The sequence below is a fragment of the Rhinopithecus bieti genome, unplaced genomic scaffold (genome assembly GCF_001698545.2).
Source record: "Rhinopithecus bieti isolate Rb0 unplaced genomic scaffold, ASM169854v2 scaffold_44159, whole genome shotgun sequence".
Classification (NCBI taxonomy): Eukaryota; Metazoa; Chordata; class Mammalia; order Primates; family Cercopithecidae; genus Rhinopithecus; species Rhinopithecus bieti.
In genome coordinates, this window is record NW_016818573.1 from 1,033,419 (window position 1) to 1,054,662 (window position 21,244).

Below are 21,244 nucleotides of genomic sequence, written 5' to 3' on the forward strand. Positions count from 1 at the left end.
AGCCCTCATTGCTTTTTAACATGAATACTGCTTGGTGACATCATCCCAACCCATGGGGAACTACTTTGGTCTAAAAAGAGGCTTGGCATTGGTCAACCCAGCACACTGGAGGTCACTGTCACAGGGAAATGAGACTGGGTCAGGGAAGCTCTCAGGGTGACACAGCTCTTCAAGAGCTTGGAGGCTGGGGCAGAGTAGAAACGTGAGATGCAGGAGACCAGAACCAAAGGAGAGGACACGGGCTTGGGCAGAGAGGCTGTGGTCAGGAAAGCAAAGACACCCAGAGGCAGTGAGAGAAGCTGAGCTGTTTAATCACCTCCTTGGCCAGACTCAAGGCGGTGGCTGTCCCTGAACAACACACCTTGAAAGCCATTGAGAGCAGCTGGAGATGGAGTGGCAGCTGGAGTTAGAGGGTGGGGATGGGGAGGGAGGGCTCCTGCGCCTATCATCTGGCACTCCTGCCCCCAGGGCCTGCTTCAGCTCTGAGAGGTTCCTGGCTAGTCCAAGGGGTGAGGAACCAGAAGGCAGAAGGCGAGTGCCCTCGCTGTGGTGGGAGAATGACCCTGAGGCAGGGGCAGTCACTCCCCACCTGGCCTATGTTGAGGGTGCGGCACTGTCCGCACCTTGGTGAGAGACAGAGGCACGAGGCTGGGGAAAGGGGAGAAGTCGGCGGGGGTGGGAGAGGGGGTTGCCTGGGTCCCACCACCAGTCTGGAATTAAACAGCAGAAGAGAAGGAACTGCCCAGTGACAGTTCCTGGTGATGGGTTGACCTTGGCAATAGACCCTAGCAGCAGGCAGTTGTCCTGACAAGAGGGTGGTCCCTGTCGACTGTCCCTGGCAGTTTCCTGAACGGAGGGAAGGAGCTGGCCTGGGACCTTGCCCCCAGCTACTTGTTCTTCTTGAAGAAGCTGAAGCGTTTTTCTCGCTCTCGTTCTCTGCCGTCTTTGCTGCGGAGCACAACAGGCCCCTCAGCCCCGACAGGTGACACTGGGGGCATGGTCATGGCCCGGGTCATGCCCCGGGTGGTGCTGGGCACCACTGGCTCTTCGAGCTCTCCAGAGGCAGAAGACGCAGTGGCAATGGCTGCGTTCACCACCCGTAGCCACGAGCTCATCTCTGCCTGTGGATGGAAAGACCCTTGGTCAGCTGCAAGGACGCTCCGCTGGGGTGGCCACGGTGGACAGCAGGGAAGTGTGAGAGAAGGAGGCAGAAAGTGAGCTGACTGTTTCATGCCATTAGGAGAATGCGGCCGGCTTAGACAGGGAGTGCGGCCTGGTGCGGCCGTCACACATATCCAGTCTTACCACAAAGGACAAGACCAGGAAAAAGAGGGAGGACGGGGAAGGAAGGGGAGTCTGCAGCTGGAGGGTTCTGGAATGGCGTGGACAGAGAGGAACACGGAGGACAGCTCACCTCATCCTTGGCCTGGAATAAATATTCTTTTCCATCCTGTAAGCTGTGGGGAGAGAGAGGCCACAGGGCAGAGCTGAGAATCTGGATGTGCCAGGTCGCTGCTGGTGAGAGCGCAATCATGACCCAACACCAGGCTGGGACATCTGGCTGCAGCCCTCGGAGCCGGACCAGCCATGCTCTGCACATTCTTCAGTCTCCCCCGACTGCAGAAGCACATCCTTTCTGACTGGCCACAGAGGCAGGGGGAGCTCACTTCCACCCCAGCCTGGGCCTCCTGCTCCAGCTGCTTGCTGGCAGGCAGGGACAGGCCCCTGGAGGTCTTGCCAGATCCCTGCCTTTGGATTTCCCACCCTGGGTAATTTTTCACCTTGACATCGGCAGCCATCAGGCCTGGGTCTTGGTTTTCCTGCTCCCCTTGGTATGGAGACAACCAGAATCCCCGCCTCCCTTATCTACACTGTCCCCAAGTGGCTGGCCTGGTTACTCCACTCAGGGGTTCCTTACAGGAACTCCCCTCCCTCTGGACCCGACTCACGGCTCACCTGTGCCACTCCCAACTTTCCTCCCATTCCGAGAGCACTGTTCCCTGTTCCTACCCCAGCTTGAAGACGTGTTTGCGCTTTCGGTAATCAAAGGCGACGCTGCCCTGGGCCCTGGCCAGGCTGACAGGCACTTCTCCGTGGTATGGCACTCCCGTGCTGGCTGCCTTGGCATCCTTGTAAAAGCCGAGGCTCCCACGCCGCAGGACACAGTACACGTTCTGCCAGGACCTGCGAGGGACATGGTGCTGACTGGCTGGCCTCGGTGGCTCCTGCAACCCAGGGCCCTCTTGGGTATCCTAGGACTTCCAGTTCTGCTCCCATCTTTAGGCCATGGTCTTCACACCCTCTGGTCCTCCCCTGAGGCCCTGCTCTGGTCCCAAGTCCTACCCTTTGCCCAGAAGATGTACTTTAAAGGGCATCCCTTCCTCTATCTGGACAGAGGCTCTGGGGAAGTCCCCTCTGAGGGCAGGCTCCGGAGAGGCCGTACCTGTTAGCAGCCTTCTTCCCGAAGGCCTCCATCTCCTGCTTGCGACACAGTACCCCCTCCATCTGCTCCTGGGCAGACGGCTCTGGGCCTCGAGGAGGCAGGGTGGCAGCGTGGGCTGACTCGGTGGACCTGCTCTGGGGCATCACAGGTGGGGCTGGGCCCCGAGTCCGGGTCTGCCTGTCTCCCCGGGGCCCATTGGCTTCGTCCCCTGGGCCAGGTCCCTGGGGGGGAAAGCAGTGTCAGTGTCAAAGGATGAGACGGGAGATCCCTAACCTGGGTGCCAGGAAGCTCCATGTCCAGGAGTTGGTCTTCCTGCCCCCAAGCTGCCCGTGAGCCTCTGCCCTCTCCCATCCCATCCCCAGTACTCCACCACCCCTACTCACCACCCCTTCTGGACCCTTCGCCTCCCAGTTATCAACACCCACACTTGCAGGGGAACTCACCGGCCCTTCGGGGGAGCTGCTGTCCTCAAGTCTCTGTTGTCCCAGCAGGGGCTGCAAGAATAAGAATCTGTAAAAGGATGTGCGGGGGTGGAGGGGCTACGACTCCGATGGGGGAACGAGGGACAGTGGGGTCACCTGTGAGGGCTCTCCATCTGTGCAGACTCCATTAACACTGGGGGCTTGTGTGGATGGTGGCCGTAGCTGGGTTCTGGGATGACCAAAGGCAACACAGAATCATTAGTCCCTGGGTGGCCTGGGCTCAGCCTCCTCCTCCTACCCCAGGCGTCCTGGCTCTCACCTGTCCCAGGTGGTGTCAGGAGCTGTCTGGCCGCCCACCAGGTCCCCTGGAGGCACACTGGCTGTGGGTTCAGGAGCAGGCGGCTGTTTCCTTCGCTCCTCCTCCTCCCTCTTTCTCTTTCGCTCCTTCTCCCGCTCCTCTAGCTGTCAAAAAATGCTGCATTCAGCATGTAGAAGGTCGCGTTTAAGAGGGCCAGGGAAATAGGGAGAGCTGAAATGTCTCAACTCTGATTTGATGAAATATGATAAAAGAACAGAATTCGAGAAGACGGTGGGGACAAGAGACAAAATGGGAGAAGGTGTCTCAGCCTCACCCAGGGGAACTGACACCTCCTAAAGGTGTGGTGACAACGGCACTCTCAGCTCACATCTGGGAGCCACTGGTACAGTGGCAAAAGAGAAGACATGTCTGCTCCAAGCAGAAGCAAGCATGGGTCAGGGGAGCAGGTTGGGGGTGGGCATCTGGGGTCCTGTGTCCCTCACCGCAGTAAGCTTCTCCAGCGCACAGAATCGCTCCTCCCAGGCCACTGCTGACTTCTGGAAGGCCTCGTGCCGCTTGATGAGGCTCTCAACTTCGTCAACCGTGCAACCCAGCTCAGCGCTGCGCACCAGTGGCTCCTGGCTGCAGAGCCAGGCTTCTGCCATCCCTGCATCTCTTCCAAACACGAGCACCTCCAAAACTGGGGGGATCGGGGGTCACAGGAAGATGGTGGGTCAGAGTGGCCACTGGCAGGGCACAGTGGCCATGGCAACCTCAAGAACAGGGACACGGACAAAGCCACTGCCCCAGAGCTGTGCCAGGCAGCGCCAAGGTTGGACATTGTGAGTTTCACACCCAGGGTTCCTGGTCTCACCTACTCTGGAAACCACAGGGTGCAGAATGCCCCCCACTCCCCACAGCACCTGGGGCCCCTCAGCAGCTCACCTAGCTGAAGCCAGTCCATCTTCTCCTGCCACTTCTCAGCCGTCTCCTGGCGCCGCGCCTGCAGCTGAGACAGCTTCTCTGAGATCTGGGGGGCAGAGATGTGAGTTAGCACCAGGATGTGAGGTCTTTCCAGGGCCCCTGGGGAGTCACCCAGGGCGACAGATAATTTCTTTCTTTTTTTTTTTTTTTGAGACAGAGTTTCGCTCTTATCGCCCAGGCAATGGCACAATCTCAGCTCACTGCAACTTCACCGCCTCCCAGGTTCAAGCAATTCTCCTGCCTCAGCCTCCGAGTAGCTGGGATTATAGGCACCTGCCACCATGCCCGGCTAATTTTTGTGTTTTTAGTAGAAATGGGGTTTCACCATGTTTCATCACAGCCTAGCCACACAACCCTTGGAGGCTAGGCTGGTCTTGAACTCGTGGCCTTAGGTGATCTGCCCACCTGGGCCTCCCAAAGTGCTGGGATTACAGGCGTGAGCCACCATGCCTGGTCCAGGACCAGGGATTTCTGATGTCAAGAGGCAGACGGTTCTCACATTTACAGAATGCAAGAAACCCCTGAATGGCACTGAGGGGAGAGAATGAAAAATTTCTTGCAAAGAAAGAACGAGAGGAAGCAGAAAGCCGCCAAGAAGTCAGCGTTCAGCACTGTACAGTGAGAATGGCCTGGCCACCCAGGCCTCACCCACCTCCTCGGCCGCATAGTGGCTCCTGGCCAGCAGCTCCTTCCCCATGTCGATGCAGGAGGAGAAGCGGTCCGCCCGGGCCTCTATCTCTGCCTTGATGCCTTGCTGGTTCTTGATGACTAGATCCGCGGAGGACACATCCCTGGGGGGAGGCAGAAACAGCATCATCTGCTGCCCATAGCCCCATCACAGCCCAGCCACACAACCCATGGAGGCCCCGGGCCCTGGGGTTCTCACCGGGGACGCTCCTGGGCATCCATCTGCAGGTTGACCTCATCCATCCAGAGCATCAGTTCCCGGACAGCCTTGAAGAAGCGGAACTTGTCCGTCGTGTCCAGCAGCAGCTGCCGGCGGGCGGCAGAGCTTCCCTGAAGCTGAGCCCAGGCCTCAGCCACGGCCTGCATGTGGCGGCCGATCTCCTCAGCCTTGTCTCCAGCATATGCCTTCTGGAGCCGGTGGCCATCGTCCTGCACCTGCTGGACCTGCGGGGCCCCGGGTCAGAGTCAGGCAGAGCGGGGGACTCCAAGGAGCCGCAGCCTGCCTCAGTTCTGGCTGCCGCTCTCACCTGCTGCTGCCTGTCTCACAGCCAAAGAAGCAGGGGGTGGAGCCAGGGAGTGGGGGTGCTGGGGAAGATGAAGGCAGGTGCTCGGCCACACTCTGCTCTATTGGGTCTCATCTGGGAACCTGGGCTTAACTTGGGGAGGATCTGGAAAAGGGCCATTGGCCAGTTGAACTTTCAGAGGCCTGTCTAGGATGTGATGGACCTTGGAGATTGCTAAAACGAGACACTTAGCCTGAAGAGGGGATTCAGGCAGGGGCTGATGGGTTTTAGTGGTTGAGGGAAAGATCCATGCTTCCTGAGTGTGGGCCTAGAGCTCAAGCCTGGGAAGCACCAACAGGCAGATTGAGCAGAGCATGAAGAGTCTCCTGGCCACTGGGAACCCCTGAAGACATTATGGGCTCTCAAGGGGGCTTGTCATTAAAAGTGTGAATGCACTGGCTAGATGTCCCCTGCCAGAGATGGTTTCTTTCTTTTTGAGATGAGTTTCGCTCTTGTTGCCCAGGCTGGAGTACAGTGGTGTGTACAACCTCTGCCTCCCAGGTTCAAGTGATTCTCCTGCCTCAGCCTCCTGAGTAGCTGGGATTACAGGCATGCGCCACCAGGCCCAGCTAATTTTGTATTTTTAGTGGAGACGGGGTTTCTCTATGTTGGTCAGGCTGGTCTCAAACTCCCAATCTCAGGTGATCTGCCCTCCTCAGCCTCCCAAAGTGCTGGGATTACAGGCAAGAGTCACCATGCCCGGTCAAACAGAGATTTTCCTTGGAGCAATTTCCTCATCTCGAAATGGCCCTCCAAAGGGTGCCATCCTCCCAGCATTTCTGAGCTCTGCCCTAGCTCCTGGGAACTCTCCCTGGCATTTCCCCCTTGGCCTCCTCTAAGCCTCCCCCACCTCCGCATGCTTGAGTCAGACCTGGGCGCTGAGGGCCTGGATGTCGTGCTCGTAGGCACAGTGTCGGCGCTGTAGGGCCTCGGCAGCGTTGAGGTCACGGCCAGTCCCGTCTGGAAGCTGCTGCTGCTTGTGCTGCACCCGCGCCAGGGCTTGGCGTGCCCCGTGCAGGAAGCGCTGCAGCTCGTACGCCGCGGCCAGCACCTGACCCCGCGTGTCCAGCAGCTCAAGCAGGTCAGCCCAGGCTTCGTTGAGACTGTCCTTCCACTCGGCCACGGTGGCCCGTGCAGCATGGCCCCCAGCAATGAGCCCATTGGCCAGTGCATTGGCGCTATCTACGCGCTCCTGACCGATGGTGCTCGTGTCCCGGGAGAACTCTCGGAATTTGTCTCGGAGCATCTGGTAGAGGAAGCAGATGGACAGGCCATGCCGTGATGTTGGGGGATGTGGTCCCTGCCTGATGAAGCGAGTCCTCCACTCCAAACTCAGAACCTACCTCTCCCTGCTGGCCACGGGGCCGGAACAGGTTTCCTCCCGGTGGTTAAGGAGCAGGCATGGCTGCTTCCCACTGACCCTGTATTTGACAGGCGCCCTCCACCCCCGGCAAAGGTGTTTTGAGGTGCTTGGGACCCTCAGGCCTCAGACGAGAACCCCCTAACTATGGCCCATATTTCTGTACGACAGAGGCTCCAAGCCCCCAAACCGTGGAGGGAATCATACCCCGTTTTGTTGAATTCTGTTGAAAAATGTGAGTGATAATTTCCTATTTGCCCTTGTCTCAGCTCAGCTTCATGTCCCCTTTCTGCACAATTCTTCAAATTTGTGTGTGTGTGTGTGTGTGTGTGTGTATTTAGAGATGGGGTCTTGCTCTGGAGTGCACTGGCGCAATCACTGCAGTGTCGACCTCCTAGGCTCAAGAGATCCTCCCACCTTAGCCTCCCGAGTAGCTGGGCCTACAGTCATGCACTGCCGTGCCTAGCTAAAAAACATTTTTTTTGTAGAGATGAGGGTCTCACTATGTTGCCCAGGCTGGTCTCAAACTCCTGGACTTAAGCAATCCTCCCACCTCAGCCTCCCAAGGTGCTAGGATTACATATGTGAGCCACCATGCCCAGCCTCTTCAAATCATATACCTCAAAATCAGGAGGGCAGTGCCTGCTCAGCCTGGTCTTGTCTCCTGGCCCCCCAGTGCTCTGCCTGCAACTAGTCTCCCTGTGGGTCCTCCCTGTGGGTCCTAGTCTCCCTGTGGGTCCTCCACTCTTCCCATGGCTGATCTGAGCTGGGTGCTCTCCCTATACTCACAGTCACATGCTCGTAGTCCTGGCCCAGCTCGTGGGAGGCCGCCACGACCTCGCGCTCCTGGATCCACTGCTCTAGGTCATCCAGCTCGCGGCGGAGCTGGCACAGCCGGAGGTGCTCCTGCAGGCGCTCCCGCCGCTCTCCCGCCAGCTCCTTCAGGCCAGCATACAGCTTGTCCACCTGGGCTTGGCGGATGGATATCCGCGTGCTGCAGAAACAATGGGAGAGGCATTGTGGGACTTAGGGGTGTAGCTCTGACCTCCAGCCTGTTCTGTGGAGCTCTGTCCCTGTGAGTCTCCCAACAGCTCGCCCACCCTGCGCTCCAGCTTTCTAGGAGGCTCCATGCACACAGCACTGAAGGCTCCACATTCCCTGCACCTTCCTGTTCCTGCAGCCAGCTCTCCCCTAGGCTGGGCCGGGCTGCCGCTGTACCCACCTCTCTGGGTGCTCATGGTCAATCATGTCCTGGCTGCTGGCCGCCAGCTGGTGGATGGTCTGCGCGTAGTCGGCCAGGGCTTGCTCCAGCACCTGGTGCTTCTTCACCTCTGCCTGGGCACTCAGCTCATCCTGGGGGAAGGGACGGCGGGAGGGGACAGTGGCATCAAGCAGCGGGTCGGGGGAGGGCAGAACTGGCCACATATACCAGGCTCTGTCCTGGCCCTCACCTTGGCCTTCTCCTGGCCCATCATGTGTAATTCCTGCTCGCCCATCCAGGCCTCCGCCTCAGCGGCATCACGGTAGAACTGCTGGGCTCGCAGGGCCTCCTCGAGTCGCTTCCCTCGAAGTTCCAGCTCGTGGCCCAGGCGTTTCCACATTTCCTGCAGCTGGGCTAGCTCTGGGCCTGCTGCTGCTGCACCTAGAGCACGCTGCCGCTCCCTCAGGTCCGCGATCCGGGGCTCATGGCCCTGAATCTCCTTCTGCAGAGTCTGCCCACGGCCACAGAAGAGAAAATGCGGAAAGGCCTGCCGCAGCTCCACATGCTCCCAGAGACCGCCCTTCACCCCTGTGCCTCTCTCCTTCCTGGGTCCTCTGCTCCCTCTCCTAGCCCGGGGGTGCGATGGTAACACCCCTCAGCCCCCCAGCCCCCACTATGTCCCACTGAGAGGACCCACCCTCCCGAGGTGAGGAAAGACAGCCACTGAAGTCCAGGGTTACATTCAGCATCGAGGGGGGCCTGGTCTTAAGAAAAAACACACGTCCAAGTCTGGGGAGGCTCCTGGGAACTTCTCTTTTGCCTTCAGCCTCTGCCTCACCTGGTTTTTCTTCATGAGAAGCTGGACACTGGGTAGGTCCTTGCCATGCTCCATGGAGCTGGCCATGGGCAGCCGCTCTGTCACCCACAACTGGAAGAGGAAGAGGAGGTCAGTGGAGGCCCAGAGGCCAAGGCAAGCACCAGGGACTGATTAGTGGGAGTGGGGACACCTGGGGCTACCTCTGTGTGTGTAGGGAACGGTCATCTCTGATTCTGGGGGGCATCCCCAAGTCTCCCTAGAGGGGTGATGGTCAATGCCAAAGAGAAGAGGGAACAGAGCCCTGCTGACATTGAGGAGGGAGGCTGGAAAGTCACGTGGCTGGGGGCAGCTTGCCGTCCTTGGCCCCAGTGACTCACAATCTCATCCTCCACGTCCCGGTGGAACTGGTGCTGCTCGCGAGAAGCCTGCAGGCGCCGGCAGCGTTCCCGCATGGGCTGGCACAAGGCCCTGAACTTCTCTTCCACAGCTCTCGAGGTCCTCTCCACCTCCCCTGCACCCTGGTCCTCCTGGGCCAGCGCTTTGGCCTGGGCCTGGATTGCCTCCACCTCCTTCTCTCTCACAGCCATCTCCCATTCCAGCATCTGCAAACCGCCAGGAGGAAGGACATGTTAGCTCTGCATTTCTGCCTTCACGCCCAGCAGAGACACCAGTCTCTATCCAGCCCACTGTGGCTGCTTATCACTGCAGCTCACCCAGGGAGAGCATCTCCTCATGGGCTGGATCAGTGGATCTCGAACTTTATATACACAAGAGTCCAAGGGCAGGGGTTGAAAGAATCTCTATTGGGTACTGTGCTTACTACATGGGTGATGGGTTCAATTCTGCCCCGAACTTCAGCATCACACAATATAACCTTATAACAAACCTGCACCCACACCCCCACATCTAAGACTGAGATTAAAAACTCCAGGGTAGGCCGGGCGCGGTGGCTCAAGCCTGTAATCCCAGCACTTTGGGAGGCCGAGACGGGCGGATCACGAGGTCAGGAGATCGAGACCATCCTGGCTAACCCGATGAAACCCCGTCTCTACTAAAAAACACAAAAAACTAGCCGGGTGAGGTGGCGGGAGCCTGTAGTCCCAGCTACTCGGGAGGCTGAGGCAGGAGAATGGCGTGAACCCAGGAGGTGGAGCTTGCAGTGAGCTGAGATCCGGCCACTGCACTCCAGCTTGGGCGACAGAGCGAGACTCCGTCTCAAAAAAAAAAACAAAACAAAACAAACAAACAAAAAAACTCCAGGGTAGTGTGATAACTGTGCCCGTTATCAACTCATTGTCTCTCCATCCCCGATCCATCGTGGCCCTGCTTTGAGACACTGGAACTGGTCCCTGGAAACATTCCTCCTTTCCCAGCGGGCACAATCTAGGCCTTGTCAGCAGAGGGCGCTGGAGGGACACCACAATGCCTAGCAGATGAGGGGCATTCCACGGTTCCAGGGTCTTAATCTTATCTTCCTCCTACAGCAAAACTGTCCACAGTGCACAAGAGATTTGGTGGCTCTTAACTCTCTGGCAAGTTTTGCTGCACTACAGTGGCCACTTCCTGCCGGTCAGCCTTGGCTTGCTGGCTTCAGACCTGCTCTGGCCTGTGATACCCCAGCAAATTTCCAGGCCATGCAGTGGGCCTCTGCCCTCTCCAAGGAGGTCTGAGACTCAGCCATCTTGCTCCTTCCTGGGGTACTCCTCGACCCCAGAGGTGTCAGCTGCTCCCTACACTTCCCATTCTGCATTCTTTAGAGCAGGGACCAGCAAGTCCAGCCCACTGCCGAGACTTATAAAGTTTTTATTGGACCACAGCTGCACCCACCCCTTTTTAAAAATTTTTTTGAGACAAGTCTCGCTCTGCCACTCAGGCTGGAGTGCAGTGGCACGGTCACAGCCCACTGCAGCCTCGACTTCCCAGGCTCAAGCAATCTTCTCACCTCAGCCTCCAGAGTAGCTGGGACTACAGGCACACACCACCACCACGCCCAGCTATTTTTTGTATTTTTTTGTAGAGATGGGGTTTTGCCATGTTGCCCAGGCTGGTCTCAAAGTCCTGGACTCAAGTGATCCGCCCACTTCGGCCTCCCAAAGTGTTGGGATTACAAGTGTGAGCCACCACACTTGTGGCACGATCATGGCTCACTGCAACCTCTGCCTCCTGGGTTCAAGCCATTCTCCTGCCTCAGCCTCCCAAATAGCTGGGATTACAGGCACATGCCACCACGCCTGGCTAATTTTTGTATTTTTAGTAAAGATGGGGTTTCATCATGTTGGCCAGGCTGGTCTTGAACTCCTGACCTCAAGTGACCCACCTGCCTCAGCCTCCCAAAGTGCTGGGATTACAGGCGTGAGCCACCGTGCCTGGCCTAATTAATATTTCTTTTTACTGAAGTTCTCATCTTCAAATTATTAGTGGGTCTGTCTCCTAACTCTAATCCTGACTGTGACATATCCCTAGAGATTCTGATACTGGCTGCCCAGAGAAATGACTCTGGGAAATGCTACTGAAGGTGTTATCTGCCAGGCCTTAGCTGGCCTCCCAAATCTTGAAAGCTTTAGACCCCTTCCTTTCTTCTGCTATTCACCATCCCCATCAAAGGCCCACAGCACACCTGCTGCTTCTTGAGCAGGATGTTGACACTGGTGAGGTCCTTGCCGTAGTCATCTGAGTGCAGCTGGGCCTGCAGGCTCTCCAGCCAGCTCTCCAGGGCACAGCAGCTCTGGGCAAACAGCTCAGCTCGGTTGGCATCAAAGAGGCTGCGGGCCTTGGCTTGGGTGGTGGTCTCCAGCTCGTCCCAGCGCCTGTGCAGGTCTCCCAGCTTCTCTGACACCAGGGCTTTCAGCTCTGGCTTCTCAAGAGTCAGCTCCCGCCCCTCCTGGAAGGCAGGACAGAGAACGTCAAAGTGCCCAAATTAGCTTGAACTTTAGAGGCTGAGAGCATGGGCAGTAGAGACCTGAAGTGTGGGCAATAATTCCAAGTCCTTGTGTGTTCTCATCGACACACTCTTCGCAGAGGTTTAAGATCCCTTCTAAACTGCTGTTCCCTCACCGCTGATGAACCCCACTCCTCCTTCAAGACCCAGCTCAAAGAGCATTTCAACGAGGAAGCCCTTGCGATCTCTCTTGAGTTTGGGTTCCTTGGTGCCTGTGGTTTCTGGCACCGCACTGCACATTGACTCATTTGCCATCGTTTTGTATTTCTCAACTCATTACTCTTCACTTCATTGATAGCAAGTGAGTCCCACCTGGTTTCCCCACTGCCAGCTTTTCTGCTTGAGGATTTTTGCATCTGGGGTGGTGAGGGAAGTGGGCTCCCTTGAACTGTGTGGAAGGCAAATTGGAAGAGCCATGGAGTTAATGAGCCCAGAAGCAGCCCTCAACCAGTGACAGACAGGGAGCTGATGGATAAATACGCAGCATCCAAGTGCTGTGGCTGTGTGGGTGCTGTGTTCTGTGTTCCATCTACACCCCCCCAGAGTGCCCCATGAGGGTTGGGCTCCCGCTGCCCATGGGGGTAACTGGCATGACTTCTGTCCCTTCTCATCACTCCATTCCCCCACTGATGCTTCCCGGGGTCACCTCCCTAGAATCATTGTTTCTGGGTCTGCTTCTAGGGGAACACAAACCCAGATACTGCCTTCAGGCCATTTTGCAGGTGGCTGTGGCTGTCAGGATGAAGAGCATCAAAGGCTAGCACTGCTTGGGTAGCTTCACAGCTTTGAGCACAATCCACACTTGGAAGCACACGCATGTGGTGGTCAGGGTTTTCCGGGGCTTCTCTCCCACCTCTTCTTCCCTGGGGCCCTGCACACATTCTCTGCTGCTGCCAGACTGGCTCACCCCCTTGCTCCCAAACAGGCACTGCCTACCACTGGTTTTCTGTTCAGTTTTCTCTACCTGGAAACATCTTTTCCTCAATATCTCCACTTGTCCAAATTCTACTCATCCGCCATGGACTGCCCTGGATGTTGCTGCTTCTAGAATTTTCATATCTCCTCTCTCCTTATTCCCCAGGCTTCAGCAGGGCCACTCTCACAGCACTCATCAGATTCTTCTCTGGATTCTATTTAGCTACCTGCGTATATGCCTCATATCCTGACGACAGCGTTATTCCTTCAGGGTGGAGCCTACCAGGGGATCCCTTTCGGACCCCACGCAGTGCCTAATACAATGCTTTGGATATAGTAGTACCAAGTAAATATTTGCTGAATGAATGGAAACAATTGAAAGCACACTGGTCTCCTTTTGTCCCAACCGTCATGCCCTTGGGGGAAGGAAAGTGTCTTTTCGTAGACCTTGCAGTGCCTCACAGACTGTTGAGCGCATATCATGTTCTGTAGGGATACTTGCGGAGCAGATATAAAACTTTATATGTCCTTGGCTCTTGAGGAAGAGCTGGGTGGAAGACCAAGAACCAGGGACAGCAAGACTCGAAAATAAGGACTGGCAGACTACATACAGCCCATGAGGTAATCTGGCCCACTGCCTGTTTTTACAAATAAAGTTTTATTGGGAAACAGCCATGCTCATTCATTCACCTATTCTCTGCGGCTGCTTTTGTACTACAACGACAGAGATGAGCAGTTGTAGCAGAAACTGTTTGGACCGCAAAGCCTCAAATATTGACCATCCAGGCCAAGCCCTTTCCAGACAAGGTTTGCAGAGCCCACTGAATAGCGCCATCCTGCTTTGAACTCAGGAACAGTTACGGTGTTAAATCCAAGCTGCAGTTTGGCTACCTACTAATTTGTACTTTATCAAGGTTCTGGACTCACTGTCCCACTCTCTGTCTCCAACAAAGACGTTTGTTTCCCAGGCCATAACTTTCCACTGTGGAGCTGTGGCACCAGAAGCCCCACAATCTCTAACCATGACGAAAACCACGTCCTGGAGCCAGGCCCTCACATGCACGGTGGGGGACTCTGCCCAGAGGCAGCCCCCACAGCACCACTCACCTTGTCCACCTTGTCCAGCCAGTCTTTGTTGGCAGCCAGCTCAGCCATGAACGCCTGGTGCTTCTGCCACTTGGTATGCAGGTTGCGGGCCTCGTCGTAGGACACGTCCTGGGCTGTTAGCATCTTCTCATCAATCCAGAGCTTCAGCTGGACCAAACATAAAACAGGGACAAAGGAGAGGCGGCATTTCCCAGGGAGGGAAGAGGGGGGCATAAAAGCAGGGCCAGAGTGAGCCAGGAGAAGTGGGCACCTTGGGAAGAAGCCATGAAGGGGCTCATAGTCTCTGGTGACCTTGTGCTGGACTTATTCTAGGCTCAAGGTGGGAAAGGGATGGCTAGAGAATATCCCGGAGCCCCAGAGAGCCTCACCTCGTGACAATCTTGCAGGAAATGCTGCTGCTCCCGGTTGTCCCGAAGACGGCCCAGAAACTGCTGTGCTGCATCTTGATTCTTCCTGTGCCTGGAATGACACCCTCTTGTGAAACCCTGGAATTTGCTGTGAAAGGGTTGTGACCCTTTGGCTAACCTAGGGGCCTCCATTTCTTCTAGGGGAATAACGCCTTCCAGGACCACGAGGTTACCTGGAATCCTGACTTCCTTTTGGCCCTGGTTGGGGGTAGAACCTCCCAGCCCTCTCCAACCACTTGGTTCTTCCCCTCTACTTCTCCGTCAGCTCCTACCCCATCTGTGCGTTTCCTGTGCCACATTCATCTTTGAGGCCACCCTGTTTCCCAGATTCCCCCCAGGACCCCTAATTCATGGACTCCTCAGACCTCCTCTCGATGGAGTCTGCCTTTTCCCGAATCTTGTCGGCGTGGATGTTGCCTTCAGACACCAGCTGGCGCCCAGCCTCCAGGAGCCCGTGGATCCGTTCCCCATTGGCGTCCATGGTGCTCATGAAGTCCTCCAATTTTTTAATGGCAGCATCAGCAGCCTGGAGTGTCCCTGGCATCTCCGTGTGAGACAGAACATATTCCTGTGTGGGAGCGGTGACATTCAGCTCGTTTTCCCCAGCACAATTCACCCCCTTAGGAGGGACCCACCCAGGGGCAAATCTGAGAGGTAGGGGCCAACCCACGGACAGGGAGGGTAGCCAGGAGAGCTCTGAAGACAGGGAGGCTGCCAGCCAGCGTGGGAGTCTCAGAAAGTCACAGGGAAGCTGGGTGGGAAGGACTTTCCATTCCCCAGCCCAAATCCTGTTCTATCTCACTTCTAGCTCCTGATTCCATTTCTTTAACAGTTACATGACAAACTGGGTTTTCTATTTCTTCTAAAGTCAGTTTTAGTAAATTATATTCACATCTTTTTCATTCCCATTTTTCTTTCTTTTTTCCTTTTCTGAGACAGGGTCTCATTCTATGGCCCAGGTTGGAGTGCAGTGGTATGATCATAGCTCACTGCAGTCTCAAACTCCTGGCTCAAGTGATCCTCCAGCCTCAGCCTCCCCAGTAGCTGGGACTACAGGCATGCATAACCATGCCCAGCTAATTTTTTTTTTCTTTTTGTAGAGATGGGGGTCTCACTATGTTGCCCAGGCTGGTCTCAAACTCCTGAACTCAAGTTATCCTCCTGCCTTGGCCTCCCAAAGTACTGGGATTACAGGTGTGAGCCATCCTGTCTGGCTCCCATTTTTCTTTATAAAAAATTCTTCTATTTTCTTAATTTTTTTTTGTAAAGACAAGGTCTTGCCATGTTGCCCAGGTTGGTCTGGATATTCTCAGCCTCAAGTGATCCTCCCACTTTGGCCTCCCAAAGTGCTGGGATTTCAGGCCTGAACCACTGCACGGCCCCGTTTTGCTAACATGTCCTTCCTGCCCATCCTGCTCCTTCACATTTCCCTGGGTCCCTACTTTGCTCTTCCTCCTGGTTGGGACTTTGCCCGGACTTTCACCTGGCTGCTGAGTACGCCCTCAGCCTGACGAGCATCCCGCAGGAATCCCTGGAAGCCGTGGGCCTGGGCCAGGCGACCTTGCCGGCTCTCCCACATTCGGCCCAGCTCCTCCCAGCCAGTTCCCAGGGCCTCCAGTCGCTGTCGTAGGAAGAGGCACTGGGGGTCAGCCTGGTCCCGGGTCACCTCCTCGCCTAGGGCTCGCAGCCGGCTGTACTCGCTCTGGGCCCGCTCCACCTCTCCCCGAAGGGCTGCATGTTGGGCCAGGAGGGCCTCTGCCTCAGGCAGGGTGGCTGGCCCTTCTTCAGAGGCCACAGCAGTCTGAGTACGGCCTAGCCAGGCCTGGAAGTCATCCAAGCTGCGCAGGAAGTCCTGCAGCCGCCGCGCCTCCCCCAGCGACTCTTCTCGACGCCGCATGGTGGCCCTGAGGTCCTCCCAGCCGGTCTGCACTTCTCTGAGCCGGGCGTTGATGGCCGCTGCCTGAGCAGGATGGCCAGCAGCCAGGGCATTTGCCTCTCGAGTCAGTTCACCGACCCGGGCAGCAATGGCCTCCAGGTCCCGCTCCGTGCCGGCCAGCTTGCGCTGCAGGGCCAGCACCCCAGCCAGATCGTTGCCTAGGCCCTGGGTGGACTCGATGACCTTGGTCTTCTCTCTCATCCAGGCCTGGGTCTCTGTACACTCTAAGTGGTAGTTCTGGATGCTCAGGGCTGAGGTCAGAGCTGCCTTCTTACCGTCTGCCAGAGACCGAAACTGCTGCCACCTGAGAGCAGGGGGAAGGTTCAGCTTCTTGCCCTGGCCAGGCCTATTTGGAAGCTTCTTCCCTGCTTCTCTCTCCCTTGGTATCTCCCCTTGACTCCTCCCTTTCCGGCCAGCAGCTGCTTCAGACTACCTTGACTCCCTCTCTCGTCTCTTTGATCCTTTTTCCTTTCCCAACATATTCCAGACTGGTTTGCTTCCTCCTTGGTGGCCACTCTTCTAGGTTCTACAAAACTTGCCTCCCACTGCCATCCCCATTGCTTCATTTCTCTGTCAGTTTCCCAGTCCTGCCCTCCCAAGCCCACCTGTGGTTGAGCTGCTCCTGGGTGTTGACAATGCGGTCCTTGCCTGGGGGGCTGGCCTTCAGTAACTTCTCGGCAATGTTATTCACCGCGGTGATTTGTGCTGCAAGGGTGTTCATTTCAGGCTCCAGGGTCTCGAACCTGAGAGGGTGGAAGAGTCAGGCGTGAACTGTGGGAGGCAGCACCGTGCCCAGTCTACCTAAGTCCACCTCTCTTAGACACCCAGGAGGGTGTCTCCTTCACCAGGAGGCTTATCTGCAGGAGTCTTTGTGCCTCTCAGCCTATGAGGTTCATAGTATCTGTGGGTCAAGGGAGGAACCCCCAACTCCCCCAAAACAAGCAGAATAACTATTATCGCTAGAACTGCTCAAAAGATGGTAAAAGGTAAAGGTCAGGAACATACATACAAGTCAAACTAGACCCTGGCATGGGGCAACCCTTTATCGGATCCTCTGAGCCTCCTGGGACTTCCCCCTTAGCTGCCTATTTGGGTCTCATCCCACTCATATGTGTTAGAAAATGAAGTAATAACCAAAAATATTTGTCTGGGTGATGAAAATGTGAAGGATAACTTCTTCCAGGGATATTTTATGTTTTGTTTTTGTTTTTGAGACGGAGTCTCACTCTGTCACCCAGGCTGGAGTGTAGTGGTACGATCTTGGCTCACTGCAACCTCTGCCTCCTGGGTTCAAGCAATTCTCTGCCTCAGCCTCCCGAGTAGCTGGGATTATAGGTGCCCACCACCAAGCCCAGCTAATTTTTGTATTTTTAGTAGAGACAGGGGTTTCACTATCTTGGCCAGGCTGGTCTTGAACTCCTGATCTCATGATCCACCCTCGTCAGCCTCCCAAAGTGCTGGGATTACAAGCTTGAGCCACCTCGCCCGGCCGGCATTTTATGTTCCAATAGGGCAGGGTTTGCAAATGTTTTCTGTAAAGGGCTCGACGGTAAATATTATAGGCTTCATGAGCCATGCAGCTGCTGCAGCAACTATTCAGCCCTGCTGCTGTAGCCTGAAAGTAGCCATGGGCGATACTCAAAAAGAGTGTAGCTCTCTTCCAATAAAGCAGAAACAGGCAGCAGGCTGGATTTGGCCCAAGGGTTGTAGTTTGTTAACCTCTACATTAGGATACCTTGAAAACTAAAAAAAAACTTTAATTACATTTTTATTTTTATTTATTTATTTATTTATTTTGAGACAGGGTCTTACTCTGTCACCCAGGTTGGAGTGCAGTGGCATGATCTCAGCTCACTGCAGCCTCGACCTCTGGGCTCAAGCAATACTCCTGCCTCAGCGTCCCCAGTAGCTAGGACTACAGGTGCCCACCACCATGCCTGGCTAATTAAAAAAAAAAAACAATGTGGAGAGGTGGAGTCTCACTATGTTGCCCAGGTTGGTTATGAACTCCTGGACTCAAGTGATCCTCTTGCCTTGGCCTCCAAAAGTGCTGGGATTACAGGTGTGAGCCACCAGGCCCAACCTAATTACATTTTTTTAAACACCAGGAAATTGGATTACACATTGATCATAGATCATATCAAGAAATTCCTAATTTTGTCTATGTGATAATGGTTCTATAAAATTTTTTTAAGATTTATTATTGAATAAATGATTTAAAGATTTATTCTGTAAATAAAGCTATTTTAGTGTCTCTGTCTAAAAGGCTTATTTATAACTTCAAAGCCTCAGCTATTTTAAGTCCACACAGACAATTTCAAAATAATATATTGTAGGTACGAATGCTTCCTTGTATTTCTTTTTTTTTTTTTTTTGAGACAGAGTCTCGCTCTGTCGCCCGGGCTGGAGTGCAGTGGCAGGATCTCAGCTCACTGCAAGCTCCACCTCCCGGGTTTACACCATTCTCCGGCCTCAGCCTCCTGCCACCTCACCCGGCTAGATTTTTGTATTTTTTAGTAGAGACGGAGTTTCACCGTGTTAGCCAGGATGGTCTTGATCTCCTGACCTCGTGATCCGCCCATCTCGGCCTCCCAAAGTGCTGGGATTACAGGCTTGAGCCACCACGCCCGGCCCTTCCTTGTATTTCTTAAAGGGCGCACCCTGAAGAATGTAGGAGGGACATGCTAATATTGGGGATTTGCTTTTCAAAAGGGCAGAGAATCAAATAAAGCAAGATATTGGCAATGACTGAATCTGGGTGATGGGTGTAGAGAGGTTTGCGGTGAAATGTCTCTACGGTTAACATCTTTTGTTAAAACTAGAAATGGACAACCATTAAGACTCAAAGGGGTGAGGCAGGCAGTTTATGGAGGGACTCACTACCCACATCCTGGCCCCCCACCCTGCCTCCCAAGGCCAGTCCCACTGGGAGCCTGAGGGGCCTACCTCTGCTGTACCACCTCCAGGTCCTCCAGGCGCTCAGGCAGGGCCAGCCCATTGAGCCACTGCTCCTTCTCCTCCACCCAAAGCCCGCAGGCCCCGGCCTCGCTGAGCATGGTGTAGAGCGCTAGGGCTGCCGCCAGGGCCTGCGCTCGCTCGCCTGCCCGGGCCTGCAGCTCCTCGTAGTGCCGCTCCAGGGTGGGCACCCGACCTTGCACCTCGGGCGTGCGGCTCAGTGCGGGAGGCAGGGCTGCTGCCTGTTCCCTCAAGGCGTCCAGGGTTGGCCGGTGGCTTCGGATCTCCTCCTCCAGGGCCCGATGCTGTCTGGCTAGAGCCTGCGTGGAGAACTCGTCGTGACCCAGCTCGGGGCTGGACACCAGGCGCAGTGCGTCTACCAACCAGGCCTCCATGTCGTTTGCATCAGCCTGGAACTGGTAGAGGCTGGCAGCTTGGGCCAGCCGCTGGGCACGCTCCTCAGCCAGGGCCTCTAGCCGCTCCCACTGGGCTTGGAGCTCAGCTGCACGGGCAGAGGCCTGGCTTGCCCCAGGGTGACCCTCGGCCACCAACTGCTGGCCCTGCTCCAGGGTGAGCTTCAGGGGCCCCAGCCGGCCGCTCATCTCACCCCGCAGGGCTGTGTGCTTGTTGAGCAGGCGGAGGACACCGGTCAGGTCCCGGCCCGTGTCGGCTGAGGCCAGGAGGTGCTGCTGCTCCCGCACCCAGGCCTCAGCTTCGCCCACCTCCCAGAGGAAACGCCAGAGCCGCCGTGACTCCTCCAGCCGGGACCGCCGCGCCGCTGCCAACTCGCACAGTGCCTCATAACTCTGCTCTAGCTTGGCTACCCGCTCTGACACCAGCTGCGGGTCGCAAGGTCTATACTCTGAGAAAGTCACAGGAGAGGGTCAGAGCTGCAACGCAGCCCTCCGGCTGCTCCCTGCCACCACACTCTCTTGGGCTTCCCACCTTGGCTCTAGCTCAGTCACCATCGTTTGGTCACCATCTTTCCTGTCCCCAGGTTTCCCAACCCTTCCACCTCGGCTCTTGATGTGCTTCTTCCCAGCCCCTCCCTCTCCAGTGCCTTCCCCAACTTTTCACCTTTCCCTGGGTTGCAGAAGCGCAGGGCAGAGGCACTGACGGCCCGCACCCTCTCGGCCTGCACGGCGATGTCTGCCTCCACCAGCTCGTGCAGCTGCAGCAGGTCCTCCACTCCTGTCAGGTGCTTGCCCAGGTCCTGAGACTGCAGCCGGCCCTGCCAGGCACACATGGAGTGCGGATGCCCGCCTGAGCACACACGCGCTAACCTGCCGTGTTTTCCTTCCGACCTCTCTGTGGCTCCAGGTGTTGCACCCAGGTGAGAAACCTGATTGCTCACACACACTGAGATACCCCAGTTCTGCTCTGGCACCCCGACCTCCTTATCCTTATCCTTAACTCTCCTGCTGTGGAACAATGTTCTAACTAACTCCTGCTCTTGGAAGCTTTGCTGTGACTAATCTTCTCAGCCTCAGAATCATTGACACCCTCCTGTCACCACTGTTCTGCCCCAGCACCCAGCAGCCTTCCTTCCACATCTTTCCCCAATCCACCCTCCTGGCCACTGCCCGCCTGGGAGACGGCAGCAACCCTAACAGGTCTTGCTCTCATGCTGCCTGCCCACAGACCTTCTTCAGAGTAGCCAAAGTGACCTTTTTACAAACGTAAGGTACAAGGAAGTCTCTACCCCTCTCAAAACCTTTTAATCACTTTTTTATTTTTTGAGATGCAGTCTTGCTCCCGTCGTGCAGGCTGGAGTGCAGTGGCGCAATCTTGGCTCACTGCAACCTCCACCTCCCAGATTCAAGCAATTCTCCTTCATCAGCCTCCTGAGTAGCTGGGATTACAGGCGTGTGCCACCACGTGTGGCTAATTTTTGTATTTTTACTAGAGACGGGGTTTTGCCATGTTGGCCAGGCTGGTCTCGAACTCTGACCTCAGGTGATCCACCCACCCTGGCCTCCCAAAGTCCTAGGATTACAGGTGTGAGCCACCTTGCCTAGCTGTGTTTTTTTTTTTTTTTTTTGAGACTGAGTCTTGCCCTATCACCTAGGCTGGAGTGCAGTGGTACAATCTCGGCTCACTGCATCCTCCGCCTCCTGGGTTCAAGCGATTCTCCTGTCTCAGGTTCCTGAGTAGCTGGGACTACAGGCGCCCACCACCACACCCAGCTAATTTCTTTTTTTTTTTTTTTTT

The 21,244-nt window shown here is 55.9% G+C and overlaps 1 protein-coding gene across 5 annotated transcripts in view; it reads right to left on the reverse strand.

Annotated features, from left to right (window-relative positions):
* Positions 1-289: 289 nt before the first annotated feature.
* The window catches only part of SPTBN2 (spectrin beta, non-erythrocytic 2), a 44,564-nt gene continuing 23,609 nt past the window's right edge, over positions 290-21,244 (reverse strand). For all 5 annotated transcript variants that reach the window (XM_017857223.1, XM_017857220.1, XM_017857222.1 and 2 more), the window contains 25 exons: positions 20,111-20,264; positions 19,025-19,895; positions 16,684-16,821; positions 15,626-16,382; positions 14,508-14,710; positions 14,104-14,194; positions 13,736-13,882; positions 11,393-11,656; positions 9,153-9,377; positions 8,797-8,886; positions 8,209-8,469; positions 7,980-8,110; positions 7,547-7,751; positions 6,269-6,643; positions 5,034-5,278; positions 4,800-4,938; positions 4,109-4,193; positions 3,667-3,863; positions 3,185-3,327; positions 3,022-3,094; positions 2,887-2,937; positions 2,444-2,664; positions 2,011-2,184; positions 1,415-1,457; positions 290-1,121 (listed from right to left, as the gene is read on the reverse strand). In XM_017857223.1, the coding sequence (XP_017712712.1) occupies positions 888-1,121; positions 1,415-1,457; positions 2,011-2,184; positions 2,444-2,664; positions 2,887-2,937; positions 3,022-3,094; positions 3,185-3,327; positions 3,667-3,863; positions 4,109-4,193; positions 4,800-4,938; positions 5,034-5,278; positions 6,269-6,643; positions 7,547-7,751; positions 7,980-8,110; positions 8,209-8,469; positions 8,797-8,886; positions 9,153-9,377; positions 11,393-11,656; positions 13,736-13,882; positions 14,104-14,194; positions 14,508-14,710; positions 15,626-16,382; positions 16,684-16,821; positions 19,025-19,895; positions 20,111-20,264 (5,517 nt within the window). In that variant the 3' untranslated portion in view covers positions 290-887. The remainder of the gene's footprint in view (positions 1,122-1,414; positions 1,458-2,010; positions 2,185-2,443; positions 2,665-2,886; positions 2,938-3,021; positions 3,095-3,184; positions 3,328-3,666; positions 3,864-4,108; positions 4,194-4,799; positions 4,939-5,033; positions 5,279-6,268; positions 6,644-7,546; positions 7,752-7,979; positions 8,111-8,208; positions 8,470-8,796; positions 8,887-9,152; positions 9,378-11,392; positions 11,657-13,735; positions 13,883-14,103; positions 14,195-14,507; positions 14,711-15,625; positions 16,383-16,683; positions 16,822-19,024; positions 19,896-20,110; positions 20,265-21,244) is intronic.